Source organism: Odocoileus virginianus, chromosome 24 (assembly GCF_023699985.2).
Source record: "Odocoileus virginianus isolate 20LAN1187 ecotype Illinois chromosome 24, Ovbor_1.2, whole genome shotgun sequence".
Taxonomy (NCBI): Eukaryota; Metazoa; Chordata; class Mammalia; order Artiodactyla; family Cervidae; genus Odocoileus; species Odocoileus virginianus.
Window position 1 is genome coordinate 8,332,868 of NC_069697.1, and position 19,842 is coordinate 8,352,709.

At 36.8% G+C, this 19,842-nt stretch overlaps 2 protein-coding genes across 2 annotated transcripts in view; one reads left to right on the forward strand and one right to left on the reverse strand.

Moving 5' to 3' along the window:
* PAWR (pro-apoptotic WT1 regulator) overlaps window positions 1–19,842 on the reverse strand; it is a 117,592-nt gene that overhangs the window by 80,221 nt on the left and 17,529 nt on the right. The gene's annotated exons all lie outside the window — the stretch shown is intronic.
* PPIL3 (peptidylprolyl isomerase like 3) lies at window positions 12,741–13,270 on the forward strand (the record flags this gene model as incomplete). Its single annotated transcript, XM_070454883.1, is given in 2 exon segments — window positions 12,741–12,881; window positions 12,883–13,270. Coding segments are annotated over 2 exon segments (447 nt in total), but the record flags the coding sequence as incomplete, so codon positions are not given.

The window sequence follows — 19,842 nt, forward strand, 5'->3', positions numbered from 1 at the left end:
CTGCCAAACCTCCCTTGGCCTAGAGGAAATGGTAAACAGTCCCTACTGCAACCCTTTCTTTCTGCCCTCAAGGCAGACACACAGAATCATTCTTTAAAACATCTGATTCTTTTCTTAGGAATTTCAAGAGTGATAAAACACAAAAGATCTTCTTCCACATTTACTTAACCACCTGAACTTTCCTCCTTCACCTGGCAGCACCTCACCCTATCTCACCCCACCCTTTGCCTCCATTAATTAAAGGGACTCAGCCCTCAGAACTTCAGCTCTTTTACACCCAAGCTAACTCAATCTGTCTACTTTCACATGGTTTAAACAGAACAGATCACTGATGCTCAAAGTGCAGAATCACAGTAGCATCAGTATCACTCTGGAACAAGTTAGAAATGCACTTCTGGGACACCTACCCAGACCTACTGAATTGGACACTGGGTGGACTCCAGTAATGTGTGTATAACAAGCCCTCCAAGGGATGATATGTGCTAAAACACAAAAACCACTACTGTAAACCGACTACCTCCAAACCGTTATCTCTTGGCCAGACCTCTCCCCTAAAATCCAGATACGGTCTTTCCAGCAAGACTGTAAAAAAGCATTTTATTGGATTTTGAAAAAAGATGAAATCATACAAACTGGAGAATACAAATAGTAACTATATTATATATTTAAAGCTAAGGAAAAAATCTGCCCTTAAGAACTTCAAACTCTTAGCCATAATATATCTAACCTGGAAATTACTAACAAACGATTTCAAATTCATGACAGTGTTCATCATCAGCCTTGAAAGAAAGAATCTTAGGATATCCATACATATTTATTGGCAAAAGTAGAGAGTATCTCTGGAAGGCACACAAGAAAGTAATTGGTTGCCTGTACCATTTGAAATTTTATCATGGGCATGTAACTTAAAATTTAATTTATTACATTTAAGGTAATATTTCACTTTTAGTTATAAGAAGATAGCTTTCTTATTTACTCCCCCCAAATTCTTGTAGTAGTAACACCTAAATTTAAAGCCCTATCAGAACTAGGAAATTTGTTAACTACCAAGTTCAATGCCGCGTTTGCACCAGGTTACATTAAACCAAAGCTCCCTCCCTTCATCACTTTCCCTTATCTCCATAAAAAGTTATTTCAGTAAGCATCTATGAAAAGCCTGTGTGTCTTCAGTAAAAAGATACTACAATCAAAAGGGCCATACCTTTAAGCAGGGCTCAGAGGAGAGAGGATTCAGGGAATTATAGAAGGGTATAGCCTGGTTAATCATATTTACAAAGTAAAATGGGAAAGCAATAAAAAGTAAAAATAAATAAAAATATCCTAAATGAAAACCCAAATGTTGCCACTTGCAAAAATGCTAGAAAATATTCTCAAACTAAAAAACAACCTTTTCAAAAGAAGCTGAAGTGCAGTAAACGTTATCTGAAATACAGAGAAATCTTCGTCAATAAGTACAGTAGAGCTTAAAAGATACAGACATCTGAGACAGGAACGCATAAACGCATTTGCAGGGATACTACTTTACACTCATTTGATTCTCACAATAGTCCTGTAAATAGGCTGTGATATTAGAATAACTGCATCAAGATGTATCCTAACAAATCGAAGATCAGGAAAGCTAGGTAAAAGCTACAGAAAAATAAAAAAATCTTTCAAGTCTTTAGCCTATATCTCTCTAATGTGTCTAGCCCTTTCTTCTGCACCTCCATATGGGTAAATCAAGACAGCCTGGGATCATTAACCTCTTACATCCTTCTTCTGGCCATCACTCATGGACCTACCACATCATCAAAGAGAACTAGAATTCAGTTCAGCTTGCTTCCCTGTATCCTTTCTTCAAGACAAAGGCATCATTCACACATTAAGATCAAAGGGAGAACTCAACTCTTACAGATTCCAGAGTAAGAAATCCACAATGGCTTACACCAAATCATGTAACGTCCATTTATGCATCAGCAAAACTTCAACTCATAAAATGGCACTCATTCCCATCAGGTCTATTTCCAGAGGATAGAGGACAGAAAATAAATGCTAAAATGTGGAATCAACACTTAAAATCATGAGAGAGATAAGAAAAATGGGCAGGAAACCAAAAAGAATCTTAGCAGGTCTTTGTATTCCATATGAAAAAAGATGGTTAATTCAGAGTAAGTGACTGGGGTTCCAAGGCAACACCAAGGGAGCAATTTGAGGGAACATAAACATTCACATTACCAAATACCTATCTACTCATCATTTTCTCATTATACAAATTTTGTTACTGTAATGATAATTATTAAGAATTATTAATTTCAAATATTTATTCTTCATATTATTCTTAATAAGTACCATTGAATACTGTTAACTATTAACAATGCTAATTATTAAGAAGGATGGATTCCAGGATGAGATAAACACGGATTTCAACCTTGGTTACATTAGTTATTACTTGTGTAAAACTGATCAAGTGCAGATTTCTCATTAGGGAAGTGGAGATTCACTCACCTATCTTTTTAAGGTTAGGGTTAAATAAATTAAATGCACTTACCTAAAATATTTGTCAAGTAAAAACCCTCATATAAGTTGTGGCTATTTTTATTTACAATGACAACACAGTATCATTTTCATTATTTCTTTATGATTAGTGATCAGCATTGTTTAAATAGCATTTTCACAATACTTCCTTACTCTACCTTCACAGGCAAAATACCAAATATTTAATAACTCTAAGAAGTCTTTTAAAAAGTAATTTTTGAAAGCCAAGATAAATAAACTGGAGATTTAAACTGAGTAACATATTTCAGGTAACATGAAGTTATTAATAAATTCTATAAATCAGAATTTTTCAAAGGTACTGCTGATGGTCCACATTCACCAAAATTATCTGGTAGAATCTTTAAAATGAAAATTCATGGGTACTATCCTAAACTTACTAAATCTCCCTTAGTGATTATTTGACAACTAAAGTTTTATAAATTTGTTTTAAACAGGCTAGTGTGAACTTCTGACACAGCAACTTATAAATGAAATAAAGTCATACTATATGTAGCAGTTAACCAGGCTATGTGTTTATGGTGTAATAAAATTTAAAAAAAAAATTAAAAATAAATCCAACTACAAAGTACATGCAAAATAAACACTCCAGGAGAAGTACTAAGTATTGGCAAATATGAAATTATCAAAGAGAATAACTGTTCATATCTTAGTACCTTTGGGCTGCCATAAACAAAATACCATAGACTAGGTGACTTACAAACAGAGATTTATTTCTCACAGTCTTGCGGCTAGGATCAAGGCCCTGGCAGACTGAGTCTTCGGTCAAGAGCCACTTCCCGGTTCACAGATGAAGGTCTCTTTGCTCTTCTTAGTGGTGCAAGGAGCAAGATAAATCACTAGAACCTCCTTGATAGGGGCCCTAATCCCATTCATGAGGCCTCCACCTTCATGACCCAATCAATTCCCAAAGACAACTCCTTCAAATACCAGCACACCGGGGACTAAGCTTCAATATAAAAATTTAGGGGAGAAGACGAGCATTCAGCAGTAGCAGCTTATAGTAAAGAAGTTTATTTTACATCCTAAATAAAAATATACCTATTAAAAATAACCAGACCTAGTAAGAAATTTAACAGGATTATTTACCTATTTTTTCATAAATGGTTATTTTCAAAAAGCTATACAAAGCTAAAAACAGTCCTTTAAATAGTGAGTCACTAGAGACTACCAATTCAAGGTCTGGGGCTATAACTAATTCCCAAATGGTTTTCTGAAGTGAGTTTTCATTACTTGAAAGGCTATGTGCACGCTCAGCTGCTCAGTCACGTCTGACTCTTTTGGACCCCATGGACTGCAGCCCTCCAGGCTTCTCTGTCCATGGAATTCTCCAAGCAAGAATACTGGAGCAGGTTGCCATTTCCAACTCCAGGGATCTGCCCAACCCAGGTATCGAACCCATGTCTTCTCTACCTCCTGCTGCAATTGGCAGGAGAATTCTTTTTCATTGTGCCACCTAGGAACCCAGCAAGATCAGAATGATCCTTCTTTTTCATTACGGGTTAGGCAGATTCTTTACTGGTCTGAGCCACCAGGGAAGTCCCATTCTTTCACTATACCTCTACAAAATCCTCCCTCCATTAAAAAAAAATACGTGTGTGTGTGTGTGTGTGTGTGTATGTGTAAAACAAATTAAACCCAAAAAGTTTCTTTACTGCCTTAAGTCTTCTCTAAATGTTGACCCTTTAGGGTCATGTCATACTTTTATATAGATTATCAGTTACTACAAACTATCATACCACGTTTTTATATTGAATCTATATTTACTTGAACATGCCCTGAAAGTATATTTTTGTTTATGTTTTTAAACCCATGGAATTAGCTTGTTTTGGGTCATATATTGTTTTTCAGAAAGTTATTTAAAGCTTTTAAATACAGCATTAAGAAGAAAGTCCTAAATGTGATACCAACCCATTTCAAAGTTCTAACTGTGATAATGAAGTATTTCAAAGTCAAAGTAAGCATTTTTTTGGGTAAAGTTCCAAAGCCTTTCCTTTATAAAAAAAGAGAAAGCAAAACATATATTGATAATTGTGTAAATACAGTAAATATGCATCTATCACTACTTTTATCAAAACATTTTTTAACTTTGTAGTGAACATCCAGTCACTTCATTCTTCATTAAAAACTAGAAAATTCTTAAACTTCCAGGAAGGAAGGCCAAGTTCACCAAATATTTTTCCAAAATTCAACAACATTTATAAGGTTCAACTATAAAGAGGTTTGATATATTACCTCCGATATATAAGGTGAAGAAAACTATTAAAAGAATGAAAAGATTTAATTTCTTTTCCAAACAGGTATTTTTCCATGGAATGATGGTGGCTACTCAAATGATTCTCCCAAAAAATGTTAACTTTTTTCAATGAACTTCTATAAATAAAAGTATTATTCAATATTTATCAAATAGTATTATTCAAATATTATTCAAAATATATATTTTTTCCTTTACTTTTTATTAGTTGGAGGCTAATTACTTTACAATATTGTAGTGGTTTTTGCCATACATTGACATGAATCAGCCATGGATTTACATGTGTTCCCCATCCTGAACCCCCATCCCACCTCCCACTCCATCCCATCCCTCTGGGTCATCCCAGTGCACCAGCCCTGAGCACCTGTCTCATGCATCCAACCTGGACTGGCGATCTGTTTCACATTTGATAATATACATGTTTTGATGCTATTCTCTCAGATCATCCCACCCTCGCCTTCTCCCACAGTCCAAAAGTCTGTTCTATACATCTGTGTCTCTTTTTCTGTCTTGCATATAGGGTTATAGTTACCATCTTTCTAAATTCCATATACATGCGTTAGTATACTATATTGGTGTTTATCTTTCTGGCTTACTTCACTCTGTATAATGTGCTCCAGTTTCATCCATCTCATTAGAACTGATTCAAATGTATTCTTTTTAATGGCTGAGTAATATTCCATTGTGTATATGTACCATAGCTTTCTTATCCATTTGTCTGCTGATGGGCATCTAGGTTGCTTCCATGTCCTAGCTATTATAAACAGTGCTGCGATGAACATTGGGGTACACGTGTCTCTTTCAGTTCTTGTTTCCTTGGTGTGTATGCCCAGGAGTGGGATTGCTGGGTCATATGGCAGTTCTATTTCCAGTTTTTTAAGGAATCTCCACACTGTTCTCCATAGTGGCTGTACTAGTTTGCATTCCCACCAACAGTGTAAGAAGGTTCCCTTTTCTCCACACCCTCTCCAGGATTTATTGCTTGTAGACTTTTGGATAGCACCATTCTGACTGGCATGTAATGGTACCTCATTGTGGTTTTGATTTGCATTTCTCTGAAAATGAGTGATGTTGAGCATCTTTTCATGTGTTTGTTAGCCATCTGTATGTCTTCTTTGGAGAAATGTCTGTTTAGATCTTTGGCCCATTTTTTGATTGGGTCATTTATTTTTCTAGAATTCAGCTGCAGGAGTTGCTTGTATATTTTTGAGATTAATCCTTTGTCTGTTGCTTCATTTGCTATTATTTTCTCCCAATCTGAGGGCTGTCTTTTCACCTTGCTTATAGTTTCCTTTGTTGTGCAAAAGCTTTTAAGTTTCATTAGGTCCCATTTGCTTATTTTTGGTTTTATTTCCATTGCTCTGGGAGGTGGGTCATAGAGGATCTTGCTGTGATTTATGTCGGAGAGTGTTTTGCCTATGTTCTCCTCTAGAGTTTTATAGTTTCTGGTCTTACATTTAGATCTTTAATCCATTTTGAGTTTATTTTTGTGTATGGCGTTGAAAGTGTTCTAGTTTCATTCTTTTACAAGTGGTTGACCTGGACCACCTGCTAAAGAGGTTGTCTTTTTTCCATTGTATATTCTTGCCTCATTTGTAGAAGATAAGGTGTCCATAGGTACATGGATTTATCTCTGGGCTTTCTATTTTGTTCCATTGATCTATATTTTTGTCTTTGTGCCAGTACCATCCTGTCTTGATGACTGTGGCTTTGTAGTAGAGCCTGAAGTCAGGCAGGTTGATTCCTCCAGTTCCATTCTTCTTTCTCAAGATTGCTTTGGCTATTCTGAGGTTTTTTGTTTTTCCATACAAACTGTGAAATTATTTGTTCTAGTTCTGTGAAAAATACCGTTGGTAGCTTGATAGGGATCGCATTGAATTTACAGATTGCTTTGGGTAGTACAGTCATCAAAATATATAAATATTTAAAAATTTTTCTTATAGTCTACAAATAAAACTAAAACAGATACCATCTAACCATAACTATGCTATTAAATTCTAATCTCTAAAATAATTTTTACCAGGTCCAAAAACAACAAGAGATTAAGTCTACTAGAAAAGATTTATTTTGCTGACAGATTATTCTGTTTGGTTCAACTTATATCCTTCAACTCACATCGTTCTCACTTCCAGTCCACATTAAATAGCTATTTAAACTGCCAAATATTTTAAGATCTATAGATGGCTGGCTCAATAAACTCATCTCAGCATATTTCTATTGTATCATAAAAATTCCAAAAGTTAACTAAAATAAAAATTGTTAAGTACAGGAAAACTGGCTACATTTCATCTCAAGTATACACAAGTAAGAAATTAAGATGACTTTCCCCTTTCATTTATGGGGAAGATGAATTAAGAAATTAAGTTTTATTATGCCTAATTAATCTATTGCTTATACTGCTCTGACACATATCTTCTCTCTCCAAACTTCATTCCATTCCAAGTTTCAGTTTCTGGATTTTATCATTTATGACAGCTTACAACTCCCAGTGTTGCTTCAAGAGTGCTCAAATTGGGGAAGCAATTCTGGAATTAGATTAGAAAGCTCAGTTTTCTAAAATCAAACTGCAGCAAAACTTAATATCCCATAAGAAAGCCTATATTCTTCCTTCTATGGAGTTAACAGTAATATATTTCACAATATACAAGAGCTTTAAACAATTCACAGACATTATCTTGTTAATCTTCACCAATTTCTAAAAGCCTCAGATACCCTGGAAGCCTTCAATCCTTTTTAGCTTCTTCTAGTAGTTTCTTAAAAAGATTACAATGTTATATAATGTACTACTAAATAAGAAACCTGTAAGATACAAACTACACCTTAATAATTTAAGAAGGCAACTCAAATGTATTAGCAGAGGGCTTCCCTTCCCTTCTAGAAGATTCTAACTGTAAGCAATAGCTTCAATTAGTACAAAGAGGGGCTTCATGGTCCCTTCTCTTACATGGTGAAACAAATGCAATAAAGCTTCCATCTCTCTAAAGGGAAAGAATCAAGCATTGAGCCTACCTTATTTGTAAAAACCACATCTCAAGATAATTATTAATAAATAGTTGATAAAAGAAAAGCATTCTTTATAAAACACTCCAACTAATAAATTCCAAGGTAATAAGAATTAGAGTATCACCATTTTGCAACTCCCTAATAAAATGAAGATAAATTAGCAGACACCAAAACGAGGTCCAAGGAACCCCTGTGGGTCCCCAAAACCCTTTCAGAGAATTTGCAGAATCAAAAATATTCTACAATAATTACTGTTGTTGTTCAGTTGTTAAGTTGTGTCCCACTCTTTGCGACCCCGTGGACTAGAGCATGCCAGGCTTCCCTGTCTTTCACAATCTCCCAGAGGTGGCTCAAACTCATGTCCATTGAGTCAGTGATGCTCTCTAACCATCTCGTCTTCTGCCTACCTCTTCTCCTTTTGCCTTCAATCTTTGTCAGCATCAGGGTCTTTCCAATGAGTCAGCTCTTCACATCAAGTGGCCAAAGTAGTGTAGGTTCAGCATCAGTCCTTCCAATGAATATTCAGTGCTGATCTCCTTCAGGATTGACTGATTTGATCTCACTGCAGACAGAGGCCTCTCCAGTCTTCTCCAGAACCACAATTTGAAACCATTAACTCTTCAGCACTCAGCCTTCTTTATAGTTCAACTCTCACATCCATACACAACTACTAGAAAAATGACAGCTTTAGACTATATTATTACAATGATACTAAATATTATTACAGTGATACTAAGATGTTACTCACTCCCCCCACACACACAAACACTCTCATGAGTGTACATGCAAGTTTCCAGACATTAAATGATAAGTAATATCATGACAGACTAAAGAATAAAGCAGACATGAGAATCCAGCTGTCTTCTTTTAAGCCAGACAATAAAGAGATTTACAAAAATGTAAAATAAGACCATTCTTCTCACTAAGTTTCTGTTTCGTAAAATAGTTTTCAGAAAAATGTTTATTTAAACATACAGTGAGTTTATTTTTGTTATTTTTCAATAAAAGACATTTCTAAATTTTTTTAGCTTTTTTTCTAATAAGGTAAACATCAATAGATATAATAACATTTACAATAAACAAATGTCCTTAGGGTTTTTGATAATTTTTAAGAATATAAAAATTCAGTGAAAAAGCTGGCTTAAAACTTCACATTCCAAAAACAAAGATCACGGCATACAATCCCATCACTTCATGTCAAATACAAGGGGAAAAAATGGAAACAGTGAGAGACTTTATTTTCTTGGGTTCCAAAATCACCGTGGATGGTGACTGCAGCCATGAAATTAAAAGACGCTTGCACCTTGGAAAAAAAGCTGTGACAAATCTAGACAGTGTATTAAAAAGCAGAGACATAACTTGCCCACAAAGGTCCATCTCATCAAAGCTGTGGCTTTTGCAGTAGTCATGTATGGATGTGAGAGTTGGACTATAAAGAAAGCTGAGCATCAAAGAATTGATGCTTTTGAACTGTTGTGTTGGACAAGACTCTTAAGAGCCCCGAGGACATCAAGGAGATCAAACCAGTCAATCCTAAAGGAAACCAACCCTGAATATTCACTGAAAGGATTGATACTAAATCTGAAGCTCCGATAAATACTTTGGCCACCTGAGCAAAGAGTCAACTCACTGGAAAAGACCCTGATGCTGGGAAAGATTGAGGCCAGGAGTACAAGGGGGCGACAGAGGATGATATGGTTGGATGGCATCACTGACTCAATGGACATGAGTTTGAGCAAGATCCAGGAGACAGTGAAGGACAGGGAAGCCTGGCTGCAGTCCATGGGGTTGCAAAGAGTCGGATACAACTAAATGACTGAACAACAACAAAGAATATAAAGGTATCCTGAAACTAAAAAAGCTTGGGGACAGATGATCTAGGGAATTCATCAATACCGGCTAACATCATAGAAAAAGAGTTGACCAGGGTTTTAATCCTCCTGGGAATACGAAGTACTACCTATTAAGTATTCTTGAGAAAATAATACTGAACATGAATCTGATCAAACATCTAGTTGAAATCAAAATCTACATGTTTACAGGAAATACAAATTAAGAGGATTGTATTCAATACCACCATGCGGATGCAGTCAGCACAGGACAATCAGCTTTAATCAAACAATAAACTGCAAAAGAATAAAAGAGGAAGAACGTGAAGATTAAAAGAAATTTAAGAGGCACAACAACCAACTGCATTGAACTACAGATCTTATTTGGGCAAAATGTAAAAAACATGCATGAGATAATCATGGAAATCTGAACACTGGATATTTGATATTAAGGAATTATTATTTATACATAATAGTGGTATTGTGGTTATTATTAAGGAACTCTTATCTTTATAAATTTATACTGTTTACAATGAAATGGCATGATTCTACAATTGCCTCAAAATAATGGGAACTGGGGGAAATAGATGAAATAAGATTGCCCAAAGTTGAAAATTATTGACCTGGGTATTATATTTACACACAGGGTACATACTTATAACCAGTATTTCTTCTCATTAAGCTGCCTGTAATCCTGAACAGTATGTCTTTGGTTATTCCAGCATCTTATTTCTGAACTCTTCACCTTCAAGAGTATCAAACAAAATGCAAAAACAAAACAACATCTGGTAAGAAAGAAGGTTATAGACAGGACAAATGAAAAGAGAAGGATCAAGATAGCATGCTGGGACTTCTCACTAGAAGGATACTGTCTCAGAGACAAACATCAACATGCTTACACACACATGTTTCTAATTGTGTGCTATGGCCAAGACCCTGAAATGAAGAAAAAGGTCAAACCAAGCCATGGAATGGAAGGAATGGGTGCACGCTAAAAATTCACTCCTGTCCTTTTCTATTTCAGATATGGACTTTGATGAGTCTTCTTTACATTTTGCTCTCAAAAGTCTTTAGTCCTAGAGGTGCTGAAAGACTAGCCCTAAAAGTTATTGGCTTGAGCTATATATAAGATTCCCCATCCAATGGAGGCTACATAAAGATTGAGGATATAAGACCAGTAATATTACACTGAGGGTTTCCTGCACTGATTTTAACAGAATTTTAAGTAACTTGCAGAATAGATTTATGAACCACACAAACCTCAAGACTTTCTCCACATGACAAGAGTAAGCCATACCATAGCCTAGGGTCATGTCTATTCTTCCAGTATCATCCAGGTTTCAAATACTTTGCCTTGTCATCAGGTCATATATCGTTATTATTGGTTTGAGAAATACAGTCATCATAACCATAGAACTAAGAAACATATTTAAATAGCATCTCCCCATCCAATAATCACCCCAAATTAGGCTTCATTTGCAAGCCCTCCAAAAGAAGCAACTCTAACAAATATCTTGATAATCTATTATTAGTTGAACAACTCTCAAATGCTCTTTTAAAAAAATAATAGGTAATAAATGGAAAACTACAATGAAACTGTTGAATAACTTCAGTTCAGGCACTCAGTTGTGTCCGACTCTTCGCGACGCCATGGGCTGCAGCATGTCAGACTTTCTTGCCCATCACCAACTCCCAGAGTTTACTCAAACTCATCTCCATTGAGTCAGTGATGCCATCCAACCACCTCATTCTCTGTTGTCCCTTTCTCCTCCTGCCTTCAATCTTTCCCAGCATCAGGGTCTTTTGAAACGAGTCAGTTCTTCGCATCAAGTGGTCAAAGTATTGGAGTTTCAGCTTCAGAATCAGTCCTTCCAATGAACACCCAGGACTGATCTCCTTTAAGACTGGTTGGATCTCCTTGCAGTCCAAGGGACTCTCAAAAGTCTTCTCCAACACCACAGTTCAAAAGCATCAATTCTGCCATTTTACATTCGAGCCCAAGGCAATTCTAGAGGTTGTCCAGAATTAACACTTCTTGTCCTAGTGTAATTACTGAAAGAGCCCCCTTTCAAGGTCAGAAGTGTTCCTGGTGGGGAACAAATCATACATTCTCTCCCTAGTTCTTCTCGTTTGGGTTACAGATAGGGATGGGGGAAGGGAGGACGTGAACAGGCAAGAGGCGTTCTCTCTAATGGGTCTCTTGCTCGACTTCCGGTGGCATTTCGAATATAGACTCGTGGGGGCACCTACGATTGCATCTTTGCTGTTTTAACAACAACTGTGCTCATTGAAGTGGTTAAAGGCTTATTTTTGAACTTCTCTCAATAAACTCTGAGAAAGTAACAGTGTTTCCTGAAACCATCAAGAAAGAAAATGTCGGTGACATTGCATACAGATGTAGGTGATATTAAAATAGAAGTCTTCTTCAAAGTTGCAAACAGAAGCGGTGATTATGTTGCAGTCAGACTTGTCAGGACCAAGAAGAGGGTAGGATTGTTGAAGTCCGAAACATAGTTGAAGAAAAGTCAGAGGATTCTAAATCAATTTTTTTAAATGGCCTGAAGTTACGGGGGAAAATCTAATGGATCCAGACAGACAAGTATTTGCTTTATTCATTGAGATCAACAGAACTGTGCAACTGTGGAGTAAAAGTAAAGAATTGTTACTGTCAGAGGTAGAGCTTGGCTCCAGACCTTAAAGATGGACTATGAGATCGTTTTAGTAGTTTTGGGGGGCAATAAAAGCTCTTACTGTTAAGATTTGGAAAATATAGATGACATTATGAAAAAGTAAAGATATCAGAAAAATTGCTGTCACAATACACCATGATTGTTATCACTCTAGTCAACATCCTTCTAGACATGTCTCTAGATACACACTTGCACACAGTACATTTACAGGGTCATAGCAAATGTTATTTTTAGCAATTATTATGGATTGCTTTCCATGTCAATAAGTATGAATTTGCACCCTTTTATACTGGTATTAGGATAATCTGTTATTAATCCAGTACCTTATTAATCCATTATCATAAATTTGAAACTTATACTGATTCCATACTTTTATCAATCATTAAAAAAATAAGACTACTTTTAAAAAAAAAAAATAAAAAATAAAATAAAATAGAAGTCTTCTGTGAAAGGACACCCAAAACATATGAAAATTTCTTGGCTCTTTGTGCCAGTAATTACTACAATGGCTGCATATTTCACAGAAATATCAAGGGTTTCATGGTTCAACCGGCAGATCCAACAGGTACCAACCAGAAAGGGAGGTAACAGTATCTGGGGCAAGAAGTTTGGAGACGAATATAGTGAATATCTTAAGCACAATGTTAGAGGTGTTGTATCTATGGTTAATAATGGTCCAAATACTAATGGATCTCAGTTTTTCATCACCTATGGGAAGCAGCCACATCTGGACATGAAATACACAGTATTTGGCAAGGTGATAGATGGTCTGGAGACTCTAGATGAACTGGAGAAGTTACCCGTAAATGAGAAGACATATCGACCTCTTAATGATGTATGTAAGGACATAACTATTCATGCCAACCCATTTGCTCAGTAGCTATAATAGACCTGGACAAATATTTGGCAAACTATTCAAGGAACACACCTATTATGGTTCACTCAGTTTTAATTACGTCAAAGATTGCAGCTTTGTTTACAACTAAGATCTTCTGTGAGGTGCTGGTCCAAGAGGGGACAAACAGTGTTTAGTCCTGTTTTTAGAGCATATTCTATGACTATTATCTAATGCATTTCTTTAATTAAAAAAAAAAAGCATCAATTCTTCAGTGCTCAGCTTTCTTTATAGTCCAACTCTCACATCCATACATGACCACTGGAAAAACCATACATAGCCTTGACTAGATGGACCTTTGTTGACAAAGTAATGTCTCTGTTTTTGAATATGCTGTCTAGGTTGGTCTTAACTTTCCTTCCAAGGAGTAAGCATCTTTTAATTTCATTGCTGCAGTCACCATCTGCAGTGATTTGGGAGCCCAAAAAAATAAAGTCAGTCACTGTATCTCCATCTATTTGCCATGAAGTGATGGGACCAGAAGCCATGATCTTAGTTTTCTGAAAGCTGAGCTTTAAGCCAACTTTTTCACTCTCCTCTTTCAATTTCATCAAGAGGGTCTTTAGTTCTTGTACACTTTCTGCCATAAGAGTGGTGTCATCTGCATATCTGAGGTGATTGATATTTCTCCCAGCAATCTTGATTCCAGCTTATGCTTCTGCCAGCCCAGCATTTCTCATGATGTACTCTGCACATAAGTTAAATAAGCAGGGTGACAATATACAGCCTTGACGTACTCCTTTTCCTATTTGGAACCAGTCTGTTGGTCCATGTCCAGTTCTAACTGTTGATTCCTGACCTGGATACAGGTTTCTCAAGAGGCAGGTCAAGTGGTCTGGTATTCCCATCTCTTTCAGAATTTTCCACAGTTTACTGTGATCTACACAGTCAAAGGCTTTGGCATAGTCAATAAAGCAGAAATAGATGTTTTTCTGGAACTCTCTTGCTTTTTCGATGATCCAGCGGATGTTGGCAACTTGATTTCTGGTTCCTCTGCCTTTTCTAAACCCAGCTTGAACATGTGGAAGTTCATGTATTGCTGAAGCCTGGCTTGGAGAATTTTGAGCATTACTTTACTAGCGTGTGACATGAGTGCAATTGTTCGATAGTTTGAGCATTCTTTGGCATTGCCTTTCTTTGGGACTGGAATGAAAACTGACCTTTTCCAGTCCTGTGGCCACTGCTCCATTTCCCAAATGTGCTGGCATATTGAGTACAGCACTTCCACAGCATCAACATCAACCAGAATTCCATCACTTCCTCTAGCTTTGTTCTTAGTGATGCCTCCTAAGGCCACTTGACTTCACATTCCAGAATGTCTGGCTCTAGGTGAGTGATCACACCATCGTGATTATCTGGGTCGTGAAGATCTTTTTTGTAAAGTTCTTCTGTGTGTTCTTGCCATGTCTTCTTAATATCTTCTGCTTCTGTTAGGTCCCTACCATTTCTGTCCTTTATTGAGCCCATCTTTGCATGAAATGTTCCCTTGGTATCTCTAACTTTCTTGAAGAGATCTCTAGTCTTTCCAACTCTACTGTTTCCTGACCTGCTGTTTTCCTGATTGAAAGAAGGCTTTATCTCTCCTTGCTATTCGCTGGAACTCTGCATTCAAATCGGTATATCTTTTCTTTTCTTCTTTGCTTTTCGCTTCTCTTCTTTTCACAGCTATTTGTTAAGGCCTCCTCAGACAGCCATTTTGCCTTTTTGCATTTCTTTTTCGTGGGGATGGTCTTGATCCCTGTCGCCTATACAGTGTCTCAAACCTCCATCCATAGTTCATCAGACTCTCTATCACATCTAGTCCCTTAAATCTATTTCTCATTTCCACTGTATAATCATAAGGGATTTGATTTAGGTCATACCTGAATGGTCTAGTGGTTTTCCCTACTTTCTTCAATTTAAGTCTGAATTTGGCAATAAGGAGTTCATGATCTGAGTCACAGTCAGCTCCCAGTCTTGTTTTGGCTGACTGTATAGAGCTTCTCCATCTTTGGCTGCAAAGGATATAATCAGTCTGATTTCGGTGTTGACCATCTGGTGATGTCCACGTGTAGAGTCTTCTCTTTTGTTGTTGGAAGATGCTGTTTGCTATGACCAATGTGTTCTCTTGGCAGAACTACTAGCCTTTGCCCTACTTCTGTACTCCAAGGCCAAATCTGCCTGTTACTCCAGGTGTTTCTTGACTTCCTACTTTTGCATTCCCGTCCCCTACAATGAAAAGGACATCTTTTTTGGGTGTGAGTTCTAAAAGGTCTTGTAGGTCTTCATAGAACCATTCAACTTCAGCTTCTTCATCATTACTGGTCGGGGCATAGACTTGGATTACCATGATATTGAATGGCTTGCCTTGTAAATCAACAGAGATCATTCTGTCATTTTTGAGATTACATCCAAGTACTGCATTTCAGACTCTTTTGTTGACTATGAGGGCTACTCCATTTCTTCTAAGGGATTCTTGCCCACAGAAGTAGATATAATGGTCATCTGAGTTAAATTCACCCATTCCAGTCCACTTTAGTTCTTTGATTCCTAAAATGTTAACGTTCACTCTTACCATCTCCTGTTTGGCCACTTTCAATTTGCCTTGATTCATGGACCTAACATTCCAGGTTCCTATGCAATATTGCTCTTTACAGCATCAGACCCTGCATTATCACCAGTCACATCCACAACTGGGTGTTTTGCTTTGGCTCCATCTCTTCGTTTTTTCTAGAATTATTTCTCCACTAGCCTCCAGTAGCATATTGGGCATCTACCGACCTGGTGAGTTCATCTTTCAGTGTCCTATCTTTTTGCCTTTTCACACTGTTCATGGGGTTCTCAAGGCAAGAATACTGAAGTGATTTGAAATTCCCTTCTCCAGTGGACCACATTTTGTATAACTCATTCCTTAAATACCAGTTATTCTTTGTTTTTAATGGATTACCTTTCTAAAAAAAGAATGCCAGTATCGTTAACCCACGGATGCATAAAAAGCTAAAGATAAGTGTTTGTTTTAAACAAGAAAGAAATAAAAGTTGTTAATCATACTGCTTCATTCTTTGCACTAAAGCAAATTTGTTATTATTTTCCCCCATTTTAACAAAGTAAACAGTTTTAACAACTTTTTAAAAGCTTCCATATTTGATAGTATGTAACCAAAGTCTAAAAGAAAAATGCATGGAAAGTTAATAAATTACAAAGAGATCTTACTATTTTTAAAACTATTCTCAAAGATTACCATGCAATCAGGTAATTTAAACTTAAAAAATGAAACTATCATCCCAGTTAATGTAGTAAGAAAAGGAAGTAAAATGTATACAGATTGGGAAGGAAGAAATAATACTGTTCACAGATGACATGATCACCTATGTATAAAAACTGAAAGATGAAAGAATCGTCAAAAAATCTCTAGAATGATCAATTACAGCAAGGCTGCAGAATATATGCTTATTATTTTCAAAATCAATAATTTTCCTATATACCAGCAATGAACAAGTGGAATTTGAAATTAAAAACAAAATATATTTACATTAGCTCTCCCTAAAATGAAATATTTAGGTAAATTTAATGAAACACACGCAACAGCTATATGAGGAAAATGATTCTGATGAAACGATACCAGAAGAACTAAATACAGACATTCTGTGTTCACGGTCAGAAAAATCCAACACTGTCAAGATTTCAGTTCTTTCCAACCTGATCTATGGATTCACCGAGAGCAGAATCAGAAGGCCAGCAAGTGATTTTCATAGGTATTGACAAACTGATTCTAAAGTTTATATAGAGAGGCCAAAGACCCAGAGTAGTCAACACAATATTGAAGAAGATCAAAGCTGGAGTACTGACACGATACAACTTCAAGACTCAGTATAAAGCGATAGTAATCAAGACACTGTGGCACTGGTGAAAGAACAGGCCAACAGGAGAAATGAAACAGAGAGCCCAGAAATAGATCCACATAAATACAGTTAACTGACAAAGGAGTAAAGATAAAATGGTCTGGAACAACTGGACATCCACGTGCAAAAGAAAGAATTAAGATTCAGACCTATACCATTCATAAAAATTAACTCAAAATGGATCACAAATCTAAATGCAAAGCTTAAAATTATAAAGCGCATAGAAGACTACTCACATAGAAGAAAATCTAGATGACCTTGGGTCTGGCAATGATCTGTTTTTTTTATTTAATTTTTAAAATTATTTTTGGCTGCAGTGGATCTTAATTGCAGTGTTTGGGCTTTTTCTCTCTAGTTGCAGTGGGTGGCAACTGGGCTTAGTTGCCCCCAGGCACATTCGATCTTAGCTCCGGACCAAGGATCAAACCTGGGTCCCCTGCAGTGGAAGCACAGATTCTTAACCACTGAACCACCAGGAAGTCCCTGGCGATGATGTTTTAGATACAACACCAAAGGTACAATCTATGAAGAGAAATAATTGATGAACTAGACATTAGAATTAAAACTTTCTGCTCTGCAAAAGACACTGTCAAGAGGACAAGACGACAAATCACAGTTAGACAGAAAACACTTAGAAAAGACACATCTTAGGACTTCCCTGGCAGTCTAGTGGTTAAGACTTCCATGCTTCCACTGAAGGGAGCACAGGTTCCATCTCTGGTAGGGAACTAAGATCCCGCATGCCTTGCATGCCATGTGGCATGGCCAAAAAAAGACAAGTCTGAAAAAGGACTGTTATCCTAAATATACAAAGAACTCTAAAGCTCAACAAAATAAACAAGTCAATTTGAAAATGGGCCAAAAAAAAAAACAAACACAAAAACAAAGCAAAAACAAAAAAATGGGCCAAAGACCTGTTAACAGACACTTCATCAGAAAGATACACAGATGGCAAACAAGCATATAAAAAGATGCTCCACATTATGAATCATCAGGGAAGTGTAAATTAAAACAAAGTACCATCACGTATCTATTAGAATGGCCAAAATCAGGAACAGTAACAACCCCAAATGCTGTTGAAGATACAGAGCAACAGAAACTTTTATTCATTGCTGATGGAAATAATACAGCCACTCCTTAAAGATAAACGTTTGACAGTTTCTTAAAAAGCTAAACATAGTCTTACCATATAATTTATCAATCATGCTCCTTGGTATTTACCCAAAGAAGCTGAAAACTATGTCCACACAAAACCCTGTACATGGATGTTTATAACAGCTTTATTTATAACTGCCAAAATGCGGAAGCAACCAAGGTATCTTTCAGTAGATGAATGGATAAATAAACCAGACAATGGACTATGATTCAGTGCTAAAAAGATATGAGCTATCAAGTCATGAAAAGATATGGAAGAAACTTAAATGCATATTACTAAGCAAAGAAGCCAATATGAAAAGACTACCTACTGCATGATAGCTACTGTATGATGCAGTAAAAGGCAAACTCTGGAGACAGGAGTAAGATCAGCGCTTGCCAGGGGTAAGGAGCAGGTCTGCACAGGTAGAGCACAGACGATTTTCAGGGCGGTGGAACTACTCTGTACAGCACTATGTCGGTAGATGTGTATCTTTATACACTTGTCCAAACCCACAGAACTTACAACACCAAGAGTGAATCAGGATGTAAACCATGGACTTAGGGTGTCTGTGTAGGTTCATCAGCTCTTACAAATATACTGCTCTGTTGATAATGGGGAAAGCTCTGCACATGGAGGGGGAGGAGACATGTGGGCAATCTCCACAACTCACACTAAGTTTACTGTGACCCTAAGACCGCTCTTAAAAATAAAGACTATTGAAAAATAACAACAAATGAAACTATCAAATCTGTCCCTAGATTTGTCAAAATAAAACTAAATGGGCAAACTATTTTATCATTATCATGCCCATCTTATGTGATACTACTAAAAATTCTTTTTCCTGAACAACAAATTCCAATCAGTAACAATGAAACTCTTCATAGAAAAATTAGTGGGTTATAAAACGCTAAAAAATCTTTAACGCAGTTTCATTCTAAAAAATTCCACTTGACATTAAAATAAAAGGTTTCCTGAGACACAAATGATGCAAAGGGAATAATTTACAAAATTGCAAAATAACAGCAATTACTGTAACTGACTCTTATGCCCACAAATTTCTTGGCAGGTATTTTCTAGTATTTGTTATCCTCAACTATTCACTGGAATGGGTAGCATTACCTACTCTAGCTCACAATAAAAAAAGGCTATCATCAACTGAACTCCAATTTCAAGTCAACTTCAAGATTTTGTGATTTTTAGAGGAGGAATCCAGGAGGAAGTATAATTTATAAATGAAATCATTTATTCAGAAATATCTACCTCATTCTCAATAAAGTCTTAATTATTCATTAGCAAGCAATGAGCTAAGAGTTAAGGACATTAAAATAAATGGCATATCAATGAAAGGTAAGCTTCAAAAAGGAAAACACCACATTCAAGTACTTATTTCAGAACCAGGTATAGCTTAAAGCTGCTTTGTTTCTGCTCTGCTATTCTCTTTGCTAACTTGCTGTTGCTGCTGTGGCACCGGGCCGTCACTGCTGCAGGCAGGCTCCTCTGTCGCGGTGAAGGGCCCTTCACTGCAGTGGCAGGCCCCTCGCTGCAGTGGCGGGCCCCTCTGTCGCGGTGAAGGGCCCCTCGCTGCAGTGGCGGGCCCCTCTGTCGCGGTGAAGGGCCCCT